This window comes from Oncorhynchus masou, chromosome 13 (genome assembly GCF_036934945.1).
Source record: "Oncorhynchus masou masou isolate Uvic2021 chromosome 13, UVic_Omas_1.1, whole genome shotgun sequence".
In the NCBI taxonomy this organism is placed as follows: Eukaryota; Metazoa; Chordata; class Actinopteri; order Salmoniformes; family Salmonidae; genus Oncorhynchus; species Oncorhynchus masou.
This window is the reverse complement of record NC_088224.1, coordinates 25,940,882-25,959,357: the sequence shown is the minus strand read 5'-3', so window position 1 is coordinate 25,959,357 and position 18,476 is coordinate 25,940,882. Positions and strand designations below refer to the sequence as shown.

Genomic DNA, 18,476 nt, shown 5'->3' with positions numbered 1-18,476 from the left:
AAGAAAAGAGGTGACAGATTGTCCACTCACTAACTTAAAATGTATAAATGTGTCCTTATTCCTCTTTACAATTTTAATAGCTTGTAATAAATGTATTTGGAGGAGAAATATCCTATTTGTTAATGTTATAGTTTGGTATATTTAATTATGTCTGGATTCCCCCTATACGGACATCTTTGGTTTAATCCGGCTGTATTTCAAGTGACTGGCCACTCTAAGCTGTTTTGATAAGTGACTGTTCTTGCTTGTCGTCGTTCATCTCAACTTGTTGTAGAGTCATCCACTGCAAGGTAAATCCCTCAAATATTTCACATTATGAAATGTAATAAATGTTCAACTTTATGAACTTGGCTAGGTTTGGTGACAAGTTTAGTCCTAGTTCTCTTAAAATGTTTGTTGTTTGGCGTAAGAAATGATTTACATAAGTACATTTTTGACAAATATATATTAACATTGGCTAAAGTAACAACGTGGATAGCTGTAATTGCCATTGCCAAGCTGGTTCTGCCCACGGTGCGGTGGGTTACAGGTGCGCCGTGCTCGCATTGGCCGGTTTTGGAGATGCCAACCGCCACTAGCTATGTATCATTTAAACAAGCTTTATAAACATTATTTGTGACATGATAGTGTCCACAGTCCTCCAAAGACATAATAGCCAACTGGAGAACGAGACTGGCATATTTGGGTATATTTGGAATTCGATAGTCTGTAATGACACGCAGTTCTGTCAGCACGTGCACAGATGATCAGTGATCCAAGAATAACGATCGAGGTGACCGCTCAGCACCCGCTGCCACTGAACTCTTTGGAGGGCATTAAAGCGGCTATAGGAGAGGATCTTCATTTCAGCCAGTTCGCTACAGCAGGAAAATAATCCTGCAGCAACGGGAAATGTGAATTATTATGTTGATTATGATTAATGAACATTTATGTAGTTGATACCCATAATATTTTGGGGGATGGAAATGTAAATGTAAAATAACTTTTTTTGTTATGGCTAACTTCCAGGAAATTAGACAAGACAGTTAATGAGCTCGCATTGACTAAGGCTTTTCAAAAAAGCTTTATGTCAACAAACTTAAATGCAGTGTTGCAGTAAAATCATCTAAAGCAAATTTGGTGATAGACAAAGAAAGTGAGGCATTAATGAAGTCAACATTGTTTTATATTTATACATCTCTTGTGATGCGGTTCTGAGCAGCACTGATGGATGTGTTGACATGACAACTGCATCAGAGTTTTGACTGACCCTTCCCAGCCTTTTGTTACATGCTGCCTGAAGACCTAGCTAGCCAGTAACTTGTTAACACCAGATACAGATAAAAGTGGAGACATAAGTACAGTATCTTTGTCACAAATTAATAGTGTAAACTTTCTTTATAATTGCTGACACCCTACAGTCAAATTTGGCACCAGTAGAGTTGCAATCTAGTTAAATAAATCACACCCCTCTGCAAACACGCATTCTACATTATTGGTTACAAGGTTGTACATATTTAAATTAGGTAAGAGAATATCATGTTTCCATTGGTGTATTAAAATGAAAGTTGGGGTGATGTCACCCTATCCCTTAATAATTCCGCCTCCTGAATACAAGTGTTTGACATGGGGTAGGGGACCAGTAACTTTATGATCAAACTTTATCAATGTGAAAGCAATAGTAATTTCTCATACTTTGGTCATCATACTTTGATCTGGTTTCATCCAAATATCATAAAATCATGTTTTCCATGAAATGTGGACTGTTCGTGGCCTTTAAATTTCAATGTGAAAATTATACGTTTTACACTGCAAGTTTTACATTTCCTGTGTTGCAGGAAAGTTCTCCTGCAACAATGTGATCAAATTAAGATCCAATACCTGTATTGTTGTCCACTATAATGAGAGCTGATGGCCAGATAGGGCGCAGGCATTCATTCATTCATGGAAGTGAAGTCTCTTTCGCTCACACAAAAAGAGGTGCGTTCTTTTATACTGTAGTCTTGAAACGTGAAACTAGTCGCGTTTTCTTGTCACCCTCTCGTACGAGCACACACTTTCTGTAATTCTTATCAGCCAGACTGAACACCGAGGCTGTTAAGTCTCCCCTTAACCATTCTCTGGCCACTGTTGCCTGCTTCCAGGAATTGTATTTATTTTGGGCATTGAATGTCAGTTGGACAGACCTACAAAGCTTGTGTTTGTTCATCTGTGCGTGTTGGTGACAGGCAGCCTGCTGTATGTGTGTTTGTGTGTGTTGGTGGCTGGGGAAGGGGTCTGTGTAACATGGCAATGGTATGTGACAATGCACATGGCTTGACATGTGAAACCATGAGGGGAGTTGTTGTTGAGAATACTGGTTGTGATTGACTATATAAAGCTGTGGTTATGAACCTGATCAGAGATGTTACACAAGTGCAGCCTTCCACATCAAACTGGTTCTCTGTTATGGAGTCTATGGAGTACAGAAGTCCACTAACAGAGGAAGAGTCTCTCCTGACCGACCATTATGCTGAGATTTGGCTCTAGGTGCCTAAATGAACAGAGGAGTAATATTGTGAAAAGGGGGTTGATTTTCCCCCTTTTCTTGTGATCAGACAGTGTAATAGGCCTTTTCACAGACAATCTGGTTGTGAAAAGGAACATTCTTCATCACAGAAATGGCAGATTTTCTTCTCCTTTTCACAATTTTACCTCAGAGGTGACGCATAACTCTATCTCCTCCTTAACAGAGGTCTGTGTGGAGGTTAACATCAGGTGAGTCCTGTTTACAACATCTTCTACACTGATAATTGCTGTGGGATCACTACCATCATCCCCCAGGGCAGACTACCGGTGCTTAGCCCAGCTCACTGTGCTCTCCCTGGGGGCAAAAATACTAAATCTGTGGGTATTGTCAGGTGCTTTTTAAAGGTACAGGTACAGAGTACACAGTGTGCACAGAGCTATAGGGAGACAAGAGGCTCACTCTAACCTAACTAACCCTAACCACCAAATATGATTCGTTGGTAACACTTGCACCAGAAGCTAAAATAATGCTTTATAGATTATAATAAGCATGTATGAGCCTTTATAATGTCTTAACACTTAAACTGCCGGGCCTTGCTTCCGCCCTTATTACGCCAATGAGAAGCCATTTTGACTGCAACATTCTAAGTCTAATAAATACATTTCATATGCTGTCAGAAAAATAGTAAGTGTTTTGGAAACCTCATAATTGTCTCTTTATGATACAATATAGAAATCCTAGTGGTTAGAGCATTGGGCCAGTAACCGAAAGGTTGCTAAATTGAATCCCCGAGCTGACAAGGTAAAAATCTGTCGTTCTGCCCCTGAACAATGCAGTTAACCCACAGTTCCCCGGTAGGCCGTCATTGTAAATGACTTTGTAAAAGGATTTGAAAGTCACTTTTTTTGCACTCCAGGGAAAAAAGTCCTCTTAAACGGCTTAATACACACATTATGTTCATATCAAAATTCTAACAACATACTTGTGTTAAATTGATGTAGAAAAAGTCAAGGACGGAGGGTGTGGCATGACAAATGTGACCGACCGCCTTGATTCTAGAGGTTGACCAGTTAATCGGAATGGCCGATTAATTAGGGCCGATTTCAAGTTTTCATAACAATCGGTAATTTTGGACGCCAATCTTTATTTAACTAGACAAGTCAGTTATTTTCAATGACGGCCTAGGAACAGTGTGTTAACTGCCTTGTTCAGGGGCAGAACGACAGATTTTTGCCTTGTCAGCTCAGGGATTCAATCTTGCAACCTTACGTTTAACTAGTCCAACGCTCTAACCACCTGCGTCACGAGGAGCCCACCAGTTACGCGAATGCAGTAAGAAGACACGGTAAGTTGCTAGCTAGCATTAAACTTAATCATTATCACTAGTTATAACTACACGTGGTTGATGATATTACTAGTTTATCTAGTGTGTCCTGCGTTGCATATAATCGATGCAGTGCCCATTCACGAAAAAGGGCTGTCGTTGCTCCAACTTGTACCTAACCGTAAACATCAATGCCTTTCTTAAAATCAATACACAGAAGTATATATTTTAAACCCTGCATATTTAGCTAAAAGAAATCCAGGTTAGCAGGCAATATTAACCAGGTGAAATTGTGTCATTTCTCTTGCGTTCATTGCACGCAGAGTCAGGGTATATGCAGCAGTTTGGGCAGCCGGGCTCATTGCAAACTAATTTTCCAGAATTTCCCGTAATTATGACATAACATTGAAGGTTGTGCAATGTAACAACAATATTTTGACTCGTCACCCGTTACCCGTTAGATAAAATACCGAACGGTTCCGTATTTCACTGAAATAATAAATGTTTTGTTTTTGAAATAATAGTTTCTGGATTCGACCATATTAATGACCAAAGGCTCATATTTCTGTGTGTTATTATGTTATAATTAAGTCTATGATTTGATAGAGCAGTTTGGGTGAGTGATGGTAGGCAGCAGCAGGCTCGTAAGCATTCATTCAAACAGCACTTTTGTGCGTTTTGCCAGCAGCTCTTCGCAAGCACAGCTCTGTTTATGACTTCAAGCCTATCAACCTAATGGCTGGTGTAACCGATGTGAAATGGCTAGCTAGTTATCTGGGTGTGCGCTAATAGCGTTTCAAACGTCACTCGCTCTGAGACTTGGAGTAGTTATTCCCCTTGCCCTGCAAGGGCCGCGGCTTTTGTGGAGCGATGGGTAACGCTGCTTCAAGTGTGGCTGTTGTCGATGTGTTCCTGGTTCGAGCCCATGTAGGAGCGAGGAGAGGGACGGAAGCTATACTGTTACACTGGCAATACTATAGTGCCTATAAGAACATCCAATAGTCAAAGGTTAATGAAATACAAATGGTATAGAGAGAAATAGTCCTATCAATACTATATTAACTACAACCTTAAACCTCTTACCTTGGAATACTGACATCTCATGTTAAAAGGAACCACCAACTTTCATATGTTCTCATGTTCTGAGCAAGGAACTCAAACGTTAGCTTTTTTACATGGCACATATTGCACTTTTACTTCTCCAACACTTTGTTTTTGCATTATTTAAACCAAATTGAACGTTTCATGATTTATTTTGATGTATTATATTAAGTTAAAATAAGTGTTCATTCAGTATTGTTGTAATTGTCATTATTACAAATCAATGTAAAAAAAAAATGGCAGATTAATCGGTATTGGCTTTTTTGGTCCGGTATCGGTATCGGCGTTGAAAAATCATCATCGGTCGACCTCTTATCACGACGTAACACATGTGTGCCGTACAGAATCCGTCTGCCAGGGGTAGCGCTTCTCTCTTAGATGAATCTCCAGGTTAGCTATGTAACATTAGGCTATAACTAGCAAAGTAAATGGCTCTGAGATACGAATAATAAGATCATACACGTAACGTTAGCTAGCGAGTCATGTTATTCAACTGTTACTATGCACCTGCAACAAAGAGAGCTCAGATGTGAGTGCCTTTAGAATTTGGAATCAGGATATTTTCTACCTGTGGCCTGCAGTGTTTATATTTGTTGGCTTTATGTAGACTACTTTTACATATTGGTAATGGCAATAGAAATTACTAGATTTGTATCATTTTAATTTAGATGGCATTTTGATTAACCACATGACATTTCATTTATAATAGTCTTCATATCTCAAAAGTAATGAAACTGTTCCACGAAAATGTGCAGATGAGTATCATAACTTGCACGCAGATCAGTAGAAATGGTACGATAACTTGGCACTACAAATGAAAAAGGTTGCCGACCGCTGGTGTAGCCTATACCGGCAACTTCAGGAGCTGAATGGCAGAATCTGTGAAGGCCAGCAGCAGCGGGAGGAGGAGGGTTGGAACAGGTTTTTTCTTCTGGTTAGGCTGTATTGATATATGGCTCCCTCTCGTAATTTGTCTTCTTTTTAAATTGCAGTGCTTAAAGCATCAGACAAGCTCAGTAGCCTACATATAGCTGATTTTATTCAAACATATGGTGTGTTAAAAAAGTTTAAACATTTTGACTAATCGATTGGTCGAAAGAACAGACAACTCGGTCGACCGATTATTATTATTTTTTTAAGTAGGGGACATCCCGAATGGCATGTCAATCATAGTCAGAAGTTGTCCAAAGAACATCTGGATCTAGGACCAGGTTACTACAGTATGATTTTGGAATCTCCTCCAGACAACATGTTTTGGTGTGGTACAGTAGATTATACAATTCTTTAATCCCTTTGACCCTCTAGTGCTGGCCTGTCTCACCGTCTGTCCCAAGGAGGACTGTGCACTCAAAGACCCTTCGGTGTACCAACCTTGCATGTGTATCCCTGTGGTCATTCATGTCCTTTTTGTAATAAGAGAGAGGGAGACTTGTGCTGTGTGGACGAGGACAAGTGTGAGTGTGCATCCAACATGTCAAGTTTTAGAACACCTACTCATTCAAGGATTTTCCTTTATTTTTACTATTTTCTACATTGTAGAATAATAGTGAAGACATCAAAACTATGAAATAAATTATATGGAATCATGTCGTAACCAAAACACTCAAATTAGCCGTCATTTGCCTTGATGACAGCTCTTGGCATTCTCTCAACCAGATTCATGAGGAATGCTTTTCCAACGGTCTTGACGGAGTTCCCACATATGCTGAGCACTTGTTGGCTGTTTTTCCTTCACACTGTGGTCCAACTAATCCCAAACCATCTCAATTGGGTGGACGTCAGGTGATTGTGGAGGCCAGGTCATCTGATGCAGCACACCATCACTCTCCTTCTTGGTCAAATAGCCCTTACACAGCCTGGAGGTTGTTTTTGGTCATTGTCCTGTTGAAAAATAAGTGATATTTCATAGTTTTTAATGTCTTCACTATTATTCTAAAATGTAGAAAAGGGTAAAAATAAAAACCTTTGAATGAGGTGTGTCCAAACCTTTGACAGGTGTATAGTACAGGACACAGGGTTGACAGGCCGGACAAGTCTCAGACAGTCACAGAGCATTTAGTGAATTATTTCTCGAACTCACTGTCACTGCTAAGAGGGAATCACAGCTGGTAAGCATAGAGCTTTCAACTGACATCTGAAGATTTGCTGAAGGTTTGAGATTTAATGAAGTGCTTAACTATTATTGAATTTGTTTGTCAACTATTAGTAAACTGTCACAGTACATTTTTCGGCATATTAACACATGTATAAATAACTTTACAATAGTAAATATACGACATATTTATTAAGATATAGCCTAGAAATGATGTTGCGGACCGTTAAATATGGCATGTTGACAGAAACATTCTGTCATTAAACGGAATAGTAGTGTTGTGTGTTCACCATGTTGTATATGGTCTGCTCATTTCCCATTTCTGTATTTGTTTTCCTCAGGACTTTTATGAATACCGGTAAGCAGCAGAAGCCAGTGCTAACAGGCCAGCGGTTCAAGACCAGGAAAAGGGGTGAGTTGCGTTACGACCACAGACGGCTGTCTACGTGCGATGTCATTGCCTAATGTTTACCACGTGCAATATGTTGGCAAGACAACATGCATGGTGTTAAATTGCAATACCAATATGTTGTCAAGACAACAGACCGTGTTAAGTTGCAATACCAGATAATTGAACCAGTCTTTGAGACTGTAAAATGTCTTGATTATTTTTTAAGTCTCACCAACAACCAAATTGTCAATGCACACTTGTACCTCATATCTCTTCTATTAAGATCTGCTTCTTGGTAAATGACCAGCAAGGGGATAGCAGGGTTCTCCTCTTCTCCTGTCTTCTCTCCTCTTCTGTCCTCTTCTCTCTCCTCTCCACACATAAACACAGACTATAAACACTCTTCGCTTCTAGGGTTCTGTTTCATCTCTCTGTTGTGGCTTGACATTCCCTCTTACACAACACCTACTGCAATGAAGTTTCTAGAATGTCACAGCATCGGTGTGTGACCAAGTCACACCTAGTCTCAGTGTGAGTGGAGCATGTCACTGTTGCTGACAGCAGTGGCAGGACACAAGGCAGAGCTGAACTAGCCTTGTCCCAGATCTGTTTGTGGTGTCTTGGCAACTTCCAGACATGACATCACAAACAGATCTAGGACCAGGCTATAGCTGAACTTCCTCCCAGTACAGTGAGTGTCGTTATGAACATTACTCACAGAGCAGAAGGACATGTAGTGTTGTAGGAACATTTTGTTCATACTCCGTGAGGCCCCTTGTTGATTCTCTTGATCCGTGTGTTGATACCCAGAGAGCTATTAATGAAGAGGACATCGTTTGGACAATGTGTTCTTTGTGAAAAACACAGAGGATTAATCAGGGAGGCTAACCCTCCACCAGGCCAAGTAGCAGCTAGTGTCCCATCACGGCAGTGTCCCTTGTCTTCATCACACATTGACTGGGGAACTGAACAGCTGTCTGTGATGCTTCCAAATGTACCGCTGTAGCTATACAATATGTATTGACTTTTAGCCCGAGAGATCATTCACTAACATGCATACGGCAGCGCTTCCCGACTGGCGCCCCGCGGGCCATTTTATTTGGACCCCAAGCTGTCTGAGCAAAAATAAATGAAGCAAGTATTTTTTTATTGTTGGACATAAAAGACTGTAAAAACACCAGCAAATCTGCTCCAAGTTATTTAAACTTTGGAAATTTGTTCCAAAGTATTCCCACGCATAATAGAGAGATTTTATACAAATGTAAACTAGATTTGACAAGATTTAGTCAAATATTATATCTGTTTGGGCTTCTTACGGTCAATTTGAAATCTACAAATGATTTTTTAATTATGTTCCGGTCCCCTGATCATCAGCTCTACTTGAGGATCCCTGACATACGGTATATATTATGCATGGTTTACCATACCGTCTTTTCTGATGTTATCTGTGTTAGGGTTTGATAGACATTAGTGTACCTACAGTACAACACTGTCCTCCTCTGCCTTTGTCCCTCCCCACCCAGATGAAAAGGAGAAGTTTGAGCCCACAGTTTTCAGAGACACAATTGTTCTGGGCCTCAACGAAGCAGGAGAAGACCTCGATGCTGTAGCTAAGTTCTTGGACGTTACCGGTTCCCGACTCGACTACCGTCGCTATGCCGACACCCTCTTCGACATCCTCATCGCGGGGAGCATGCTCGGTGAGTGGAGGAGTGTAGTGAATTTAGCAGGCAGCGCAACCGGGACTCAAACCCAGGTCCCAGGACTGTCAGTCCACCTTCTTAGCCATTAAGAGGTCTGCACCGCTTGATGATGTCGCTAGGTGTTATATTAAGGTAGCTACAGTGTTATGGTTATCTGCACGGTGTCAGCTCAGTGGTGGAACATCGTGGTCCTTTGTATCAGTACTGTGCACAGTGTTACTGTCCCCCAGTGTCCATCCATGACCAGCTGATCGCAGTAACCGGGCTGTCCATTCAGGCAAGGACAAATTTACAAACAGATCACAGCTGGCTTTGTCAGATTATCAGGGTAATTTCCCTTTATCAAAGACATCCGGGAGAGACTGTTCTTCAGTAGACTGCAGGCACCAGCATGAACCCTAGTGGGTACCATATCACTGGATCAGAAAGGAGAACTTTGTTAGAACATAAGGCAGGAAAGGAAAATTGTACACTCTCTGTACTAGGCTTTAGAAAGGTAATTCATGTCCAAATACACACTATCTTTCTTGCACACACACATTCACACACGCTCATTCACATCCTGACATGTTTAATCTGTGTAGAATTGGTTGCTGTCTGTCTCTATCCAGCTCATACACAAGTGCACACACATGCAAACACACGCAGGACTCTGCCAGGCCTGTGTCAGTCTCTGCATGTCAATCCCCATTAGAGATAACAGGTTTACCCTGGTCCTATAGTCCTATAATAAGACCCTGGCAGGGAGAGACCGAGCAGCACAGCGGGAGACCAGGGATACAGATGTAGGCTCTTAATTTGATTTATTTCGTAACAGCTAAATAATCCTGCAGCAACAGGATTTGACTGTTTTTTTGCTTGATCGGTAATGTTGCTTGATCGGTTCTCAGGCTATTAGCTGGCCAAAAGAGGCTACAAGAAAAGTGGAACTGTAACGACGTTCTTCGTTTGTCGAAAGAGAGTCGGACCGAAATGCAGCGTGTTGGTTACTCATGTTCTTTAATGAAACAAATAACAGAACTATACATGAAATAACGAATAAATACAAAAACAACAAACGGAACGTGAAACCTATTACAGCCAATCGGATGAACACTACGCAGAGACAGGAACAATCACCCACGAAATACAAAGTGTAACCCAGGCTACCTAAATACGGTTCCCAATCAGAGACAACGAGAATCACCTGACTCTGATTGAGAACCGCCTCAGGCAGCCAAACCTATGTAACACACACCCCTAATCAGCTACAATCCCAATAACTAAAAAACCCCACTAAGCATTACAACAAACAATAAACCCATGTCACACCCTGGCCTGACCAACTAATTAACTAAAACACAAAATACTAAGACCAAGGCGTGACAGGAACACTTAATATAACTGTGTTAGTGTGGGTTTTCAATAAATTAATCACAAAGCTCATCTGCATTTCCTGCGATGAAGAAAAATTCTCAGCAAAAGGAGTGATCAGATTAAGATCCTACAGCGGTACCTGGTAATCCACCAAAATAAACCATCCTCTCAGGGAACCAGATTAGCCTTAAGTTTAGCATGGAGGATTAGCTCCTAGTTCACACTTCACACACATGCACTCGTGAAGGCAACAAATGCAGGAAATTCAGACGCACACGAAACAGTTTAGTTTGATTGTATTGTTAATCCACAACAGTCCTTAAAAATGGATTCAATGTCAACAACGATTGTTAAAGCATTAGATACAGGTTGCAGTTTGGACTAGAGGTCAACCGAATATGATTTTTCAACGCCGATACCGATTATTGTAGGACCCCAAAAAAAAAAGCAGATTTTTATTTGATTTATTATTTTATTTATTTGTAATCATGACAATTACAACAATACTGAATGAACACTTATTTTTACTTTTAATATAATACATCAATAAAAATCAATTCACCCTCAAATAAATCATGAAACATGTTCAATTTGGTTTAAATAATGCAAAAACAAAGTTTTGGAGAAGAAAGTAAAAGTGCAATATGAGCCATGTAAAAAAGCTAACGTTTAAATTCCTTGCTCAGAACATGAGAACATATGAAAGTTGGTGGTTCCTTTTAACATGAGACTTCAATATTTCAAGGTAAGAAGTTTTAGGTTGTAGTTAATATAGTATTGATAGGACTATTTCTCTCTATACCATTTGTATTTCATATACCTTTGACTATTGGATGTTCTTATAGGCACTTTAGTATTGCCAGTGTAACAGTATAGCTTCCATCCCTCTCCTCGCTCCTACCTGGGCTCGAACCAGGAACACATCGACAACAGCCACCCTCGAAGCAGCGTTACCCTTGCAGATAAAGTCTCAGAGCGAGTGACATTTGAAACGCTATTAGCGCACACCCCATCGGTTACACCAGCCTAATCTTGGGAGTTGATAGGCTGGAAGTCATAAACAGCGCAATGCTTGAAGCAGAGCGAAGAGCTGCTGGCAAAATGCACAGAAGTGCTTTTTGAATGAATGCTAACGAGCCTGCTGCTGCCTACCACTGCTCAGGCAGACTGCCCTATCAAATCAAAGACTTAATTATAATATAATAACACACAGAAATATGAGCCTTTGATCATTAATATGGTAGAATCCGGAAACTATCATTTTGAAAACAAAACGTTTATTATTATCGCATATACCCTGACTCTGCGTGCAATAAACACAAGAGAAGTGACACAATTTCACCTGGTTAATATTGTCTGCTAACCTGGATTAAAAAATATATACTTCTGTGTATTGATTTTAAGAAAGGCATTGATGTTTATGGTTAAGTACACGTTGGAGCAACGACAGTCCTTTTTCCGCAAATGCACACCGCATCGATTATATGCAACGCAGGACACGCTAGATAAACTAGTAATATCATCAACCATGTGTAGTTAACTAGTGATTATGATTGATTGATTGTTTTTTATAAGATAAGTTTAATGCTAGCTAGCAACTTACCTTGGCTTCTTTCTGCATTCGCGTAACATGCAGGCTCCTCGTGGAGTACAATGTGAAGCAGGTGGTTAGAGCGTTGGACTAACATTAGTTAACTGTAAGGTTGCAAGATTGAATCCCGGAGCTGACAAGGTATAAATCTGTCGTTCTGCCCCTGAACAAGGCGAGACACTGTTCCTAGGACGTCATTGAAAATAAGAATGTGTTCTTAACTGACTTGCCTAGTTAAATAAAGGTGTAAAGAAAAATAAAAAATTGCCAAATCGGTGTCCAAAAATACTGATTTCAATTGTTATGAAAACTTGAAATCGGCCCTAATTAATTGGCCATTCCGATTAATCGGCCGACCTCTAGTTTGGAGTCTAAGCCCTCATATACTGTATCCTCAAACAAGAACGGATTAAAACATTGGATCAGGCTGCATCAAGAGCCATCCATTTACAACTAGATGACAGACATGTTATACATACATGATGTTTTAGTCAGATTTAGCAGACGATCTTATCCAGAGCGACTTACAATCAGTGTATTCCACTAAACTAGGTAAAAAACACCTTACACAATCATTACAAGTAAAAGCTAGCCGTTAAGACCAGAGATGGGGAAAGGTCCATGTAAACAGGATTTAACCTTTAACCCTGGTGGCTTACCCCTTTTGTCTCTCAGCTCCCGGTGGTACGCGTATTGATGAGGGGGACAAGGCCAAGGTGACGGAACATTGTGTGTTTACCACCGAGGAGAACCATGCTAACCTCCGCCGCTATGCTCAGGTTGGTACACACGCACACACACACACACACACACACACACACACACACACACACACACACACACACACACACACACACACACACACACACACACACACACACACACACACACACACACACACACACAGACGGACACACATTAATGAATGAATGCACACACACACACACACACACTCTCTGTCTCACCATTGACTTTGTCACATTCTCAAACATTAGCCAACATTTCCTACCAAGACCTGGGGGTGGAGGGGATTTTGGGCTTGAGACACCTGCAGTAAAGTGGTATTAGACCTGCTAATACCCACCAAACCCCTGAGAGTATCCAGTTTGTCAACACTCCACCATGACATCCTTTTAATATAATCCTCCTCCATTAAACTCACTCACTCCTGCTTGTCTGTCTTTCTTTTGCTCGCTCGGCGTCTCTCTCTGGCCGTCTCTCTCTGGCCGTCTCTCTCTCTCTCGCCGTCTCTCTCTCTGGCCGTCTCTCTCTCTCTCTCGCCGTCTCTCTCTCTGGCCGTCTCTCTCTTGCCGTCTCTCTCTCGCCGTCTCTCGCCCACCCGCCCGCCGTCTCTCTCTCTCTTTCTTTTCAAGGGCTTTATTAGCATGGGAAACATGTTAACATTACCAAAGCAAGTGAAGTAGATAAACAAAGGTGAAATGAATAATAATGTACAGTAAACATTACGCTCACAGACGTTCCAAAAGAATAAAGACATCTCAAATGTCATATTAGGACTATATGCAGTGTTGTAACAATGTGCGAATAGTTAAAGTACAAAAGTGAATAAATAAACATAAATATGGGTTGTATTTACAGTGGTGTTTGTTCATCACTGGTTGCCCTTTTCTCGTGGCAACAGGTCGCAAATCTTGCTGCTGTGATGGCACACTGTGGTATTTCACCTTTTCGAAATGGGAATTTATCAGAATTGGGCTTGTTTTCTAATTCTTTGTGGATCTGTGTAATCTGAGTGAAATGTGTCTCTATGGTCATACATTTGGCAGGAGGTTAGGAAGTGCAGCTCAGTTTCCACCTAATTTTGTAGGCAGTGTGCACAGCCTGTCTTCTCTTGAGAGCCATGTCTGCCTACTGTGGCCTTTCTCAATTGCAAGGCTATGCTCCCAGAGTCTGTACATAGTCAACATTTTCCTTAAGTTTGTCAGTCACGGTGGTCAGGTACTCTGTTTAGGGCCAAATATCATTCTAGTTTGCTCTGTCTTTTTGTTCAATCTTTCCAATGTGTCAAGTAATTATCTTTTTGTTTTCTCATGATTTGGTTGGGTCTAGTTGTGTTGCTGTCCTCTCGCTGTCTCGCTCTCTCTCGCTGTCTCCCTCCCAGCCCTCTGTCTGTGACTGAATCTCATGTCCCTCTGTGCGTTTTTGTGTTTCTCTAGGTTTTTAACAAGCTTATCAGGAGGTACAAGTACCTGCAGAATGCCTTTGAGGAGGAAATCAAAAAGGTAAACTATTCACAGGAAATACTCTCATGTGAAGTCCCTAACTGATCTACTTCAGTTTTTCATTCTCCTAAGTACTTCTGGTGATGTCATATCTTAAGGTGTTTGGGCATTTTGTATCTATTTTCTTTAGTTTACATAATTGTCTTGATTGATTCATTGATTTTATCGTGTGTAGCTTTTGCTGTTCCTGAAGGCATTCAGTGAATCAGAGCAAACCAAACTGGCTATGTTGACTGGTATCCTATTGGCTAATGGCACTCTGCCCCCGCCCATCCTCACCAGCCTCTTCAGCGACAATGTTGTCAAGGAAGGTGAGTGTGTGTAGAGGGGGTTTGATTTCTTGAGGCATATATTTATAGCTTCTTCCAAGTTGTTCTCTTATTCCTGCTATATTGCAGGTATCTCTGCGTCCTTTGCGGTGAAACTGTTCAAGGCTTGGATATCTGAGAAAGATGCTACTGCAGTCACCTCAGCCCTGAGGAAGGCTAGCCTGGATAAGAGACTCCTGGTAAGAAACCCTTTAGGCAGTTAGCCTAGAGCAGTAATTTCCAACCTGATGTTAAAAAAAAGACTTGGTGGTCCTCAAGAGCGTTTGACAGTGATTTGGTAGTCCCCGAAATGGAAAAGGTTGGGAACCACTTGCCTAGAGGTTAGAGACTCTTTTATTGTGCTCCTATTCTATTTCAGCCACAAGAGGGAGCTGTTGTGTCAATTTTTAGGGTTGAAGATCAATGGAAGTTGTTTGAGCCTCGACTTGTTGTTTCTCTAGGAGCTGTTTCCTGCCAGCAAGCAGAACGTGGAGCATTTCTCCAAGTACTTCAATGAGGCGGGGCTAAAGGAACTTTCCGACTTCATGCGTGTGCAGCAGTCTCAGGGAACACGCAAGGAGCTGCAGAAAGAACTGCAGGAGCGCCTCTCTCAGGACTGCCCCATACGAGAGGTACAGTACCAGATGCCATGTCCTGCCCTTGTACTCTTGAACAAGCACCAATATAGCTGCATTGCGCCCCACCCTGTGTTTCCAACCCCTCATTGGAGTGTGTTTATCTCTAGGTTGGGTTATATAAGCAAAAATAATACATTCCATTCTCCACAAGATAATGGACAGTGAAGAGTTATTCTGTGGTTCTAGATGGTGGTGTATGTGAAGGAGGAGATGAAGAGGAGTGCTCTCCAGGAGCAAGCTGTGATTGGTCTGCTGTGGAACATTCTCATGAATGCTGTGGAGTGGAACAAGAAGGAGGAGTTGGTCACCGAGCAAGCCCTCAAACACCTTAAAGTATGTTATGTTAACCATTAATAACATAAATCACTCCTAACCTAACCACTCTATAACAACATGGGAGCTGGTCACTGGAGGCTCTCAAACACCTTGAACACTGACATTCTCCAGGAATGAATGACAGTTGATGGGGTGTGTATCCTCTCCCTTCCAGCACTATGCCCCTCTGCTAGCAGCGTTCAGCACCCAGGGCCAGTCAGAGCTGGTGCTGCTACTGAGGATCCAGGAGTACTGCTATGACAATATCCACTTCATGAAGTCCTTCTCCAAGATAGTGGTGCTCTTCTACAAAGGTCAGTATTATCTTATACAGAACACTGTTTCACACAATTTATCTGTGGAAAAAGAAAGGGTCTCTATTTCATTTGTCTTAGTAGTCAGGTTGCAGTCAATTGCATTTCAATTTAGGAAGTAAACTGAAATTTCAATATCAGAGTGCATTCAGATTTTGTTACGTTACACCCTTATTCTAAAATGGATTAAATGGATTTTGTTCATCAATCTACACACAATACCCCATAATGACAAAGTGAAAACAGGTTTTTAGACATTTTTGCAAATGTAGAAAACATTTATTTTAAATGTATTTACGTAAGTATTCAGACCCTTTGCAATGAGACTTGAAATTGAGTTCAGGTGTATCCTGTTTGCATTAATCATCCTTGAGATGTTTCTACTACTTGATTGGAGTCCACCTGTGGTAAATTCAATTGATTGGATTCAATTGATTGGACATGATTTGGAAAGGCACACACCTGTCTATATAAGGTCCCACAGTTAACCTGTCAGAGCAAAAACCAAGCCATGAAGTCGAAGGAATTGTTCGTAGAGCTCCGACAGGAGTGTCGGCACAATTCTGGGGATGGGTACCAAAACATTTCTGCGGCTTTGAAGGTCCCCAAGAACACAGTGGCCTCCATTCTTTAATGGAAGAAGTTTGGAACCACCAAGACTCTTCCTAGAGCTGGCCGCCTGGCCAAACTGAGCAATTGGGGGAGAAGGGCCTTGGTCAGGGAGGTGACTAAGAACCCAATGGTCACTCTGGCAGAGCTCTAGAGTTCCTCTGTGGAGATAATTGTCCTTCTGGAAGATTCTCCCATCTCTGCGGTACTCCACCAATCAGGCCTTTATGATTAAGTGGCCAGGCGGAAGCAACCATCCGTAAAAGGCACATGACAGCCCGCTTGGAGATTGAAACAAGATGCTCTGGTCTGATGAAACCAACATTCAATTCTTTGGCCTGAAAGCCAAGTGTCTGGAGGAAACCTGGAACCATCCCTACGGTAAAGCATGGTGGTGGAGGCATCATGCTGTGGGGATGTTTTCAGCGGCAGGGACTGGGAGACTAGTCAGGATCGGCAAAGTACAGAGATCCTTGATGAAAACCTGCTTCAGAGCGCTCAGGACCTCAGGCTGGGGCGGAGGTTCACCTTCCAACAGGACATCGACCCTAAGCACACAGCCAAGACAACGCAGGAGTAGCTTTGGGACAAGTCTCTGAATGTCCTTGAGTGGCCCAGCCAGAGCCTGGTCTTGAACCTGATCTAACATCTCTGGAGAACCCTGAAAATAGCTGTGCAGCAACGCTCCCCATCCAACCTGACAGAGCTTGAGAGGATCTGCAGAGAAGAATAGGAGAAACTCCCAATATAGGTGTGCCAAGATAGTAGCATCATACCGAAGACTCGAGGCTGTAATAGCTGCCGAAAGTGCTTCAACAAAGTACTGAGTAAAGGGTCTGAATACTTATGTAAATATGATATTTCCATTTTTTTATATACACTAACTTCTCCTTGTGGTGCTATGCTAATTGTGCCTGTTCTCTTTCCTCTCTCCACCCAGCTGACGTTTTGAGTGAGGAGGCCATTCTGAGGTGGTACAAAGACACTCACAACACCAAAGGGAAAGGTGTCTTTGTCGAGCAGATGAAGAAGTTTGTTGAGTGGCTGCAAAATGCAGAAGAAGGTAACGTTTACATTTAAATACAGGTTAAAGGTTAAAGTTACAGGTAACCTAATCAATAACTGAATAGAAAACCATTGCATTTTCAGAAAATTATTGTTGAATCAATGAAACTAGACTATTAACATTCAATAGACTTCCTGTTGGGCTGTAATGTGCTCTAAACTGTAATTCCTGTTTTCACCACTAGGAGGAGCTGTTTAGTAGTTCTCCTTGTTTATTTTCCCCTGTAGAGTCTGAGTCTGAGGGAGAGGAGGACTAGAAGACCGACCCAGCAAGGAGTTTGTCTGTAACTCTGAAGTCTGCTGCATCCTGTGGCCTGTATGTCAGTCAGTCCCCATGTTGCATAGTACGTGTTTCAGGTTGTCTTTAAAGCATTCATGCTACCTATTTTTCAAAGATTTGCTAGGCTTTATCATATTAGTGGGGTTCCTGAGACATTCAAGATAAGGCATTGTGAGAAGTATGAGAACGTGTGCAACATTACTGCAATAAAGACTACCTGGAACGCACCTATCCATAATGTTCGACCAACCAGGGGTCAGACACCTCAACCTCCTGCTCCAGGCAATCAAAGCACAACCCCCAGCAATAAACCCCTGGACCTCCCGACTCAACTTCATGAGGACAGGAGACTAGATTGCCAATCTCTGATATTTTGAATTCAAGCTTGGGCCTTTAATACAGACTCCCTTCACTAATGTTGTTCAGGCGTAGAGAGGAAGTCCAGACCTCAATCTGCAGTTGATTGTCGTACTTGTTTTATGGATACTCAACTTTGTATGTAACTTGGCAATGCTTTTATCTTTTTATGAATAAAGTGTTTTTATATGTATTCGCTTGTTTTGTTTCTGTATTGTGATCTTAAATCAGTAGGTTAGTAAAGAAGGGTTCTGTTCATGTGTCTGGTTGATAGAGGCCAAGGAAGTTGGTTTTAACAAAC

The 18,476-nt window shown here is 41.6% G+C and overlaps 1 protein-coding gene across 1 annotated transcript; it reads left to right on the top strand.

The window, feature by feature from the left end:
• The first annotated feature begins 150 nt into the window (after positions 1-150).
• LOC135552012 (eIF5-mimic protein 1) lies at positions 151-18,368 on the top strand. Its single transcript, XM_064983357.1, has 12 exons — positions 151-290; positions 7,347-7,417; positions 8,920-9,096; positions 12,722-12,825; positions 14,224-14,289; positions 14,465-14,600; positions 14,688-14,797; positions 15,059-15,229; positions 15,422-15,568; positions 15,726-15,864; positions 17,414-17,536; positions 17,767-18,368. Exons 2-12 carry the CDS (start codon positions 7,354-7,356, stop codon positions 17,793-17,795), a joined length of 1,266 nt encoding a protein of 421 aa, XP_064839429.1. The 5' UTR covers positions 151-290; positions 7,347-7,353; the 3' UTR covers positions 17,796-18,368.
• Positions 18,369-18,476: the final 108 nt, after the last annotated feature.

What these genes read in the sequence shown, in the direction of transcription:
- LOC135552012 (XM_064983357.1), top strand. Translation starts at nt 7,354, where the DNA reads ATGAATACCGGTAAGCAGCAGAAGCCAGTGCTAACAGGCCAGCGGTTC. An exon ending in ACCTCCGCCGCTATGCTCAG is followed by an intron (nt 12,826 to 14,223) that starts GTTGGTACACAC and finishes GTGTTTCTCTAG; the next exon opens with GTTTTTAACAAGCTTATCAG. An exon ending in CGACAATGTTGTCAAGGAAG is followed by an intron (nt 14,601 to 14,687) that starts GTGAGTGTGTGT and finishes GCTATATTGCAG; the next exon opens with GTATCTCTGCGTCCTTTGCG.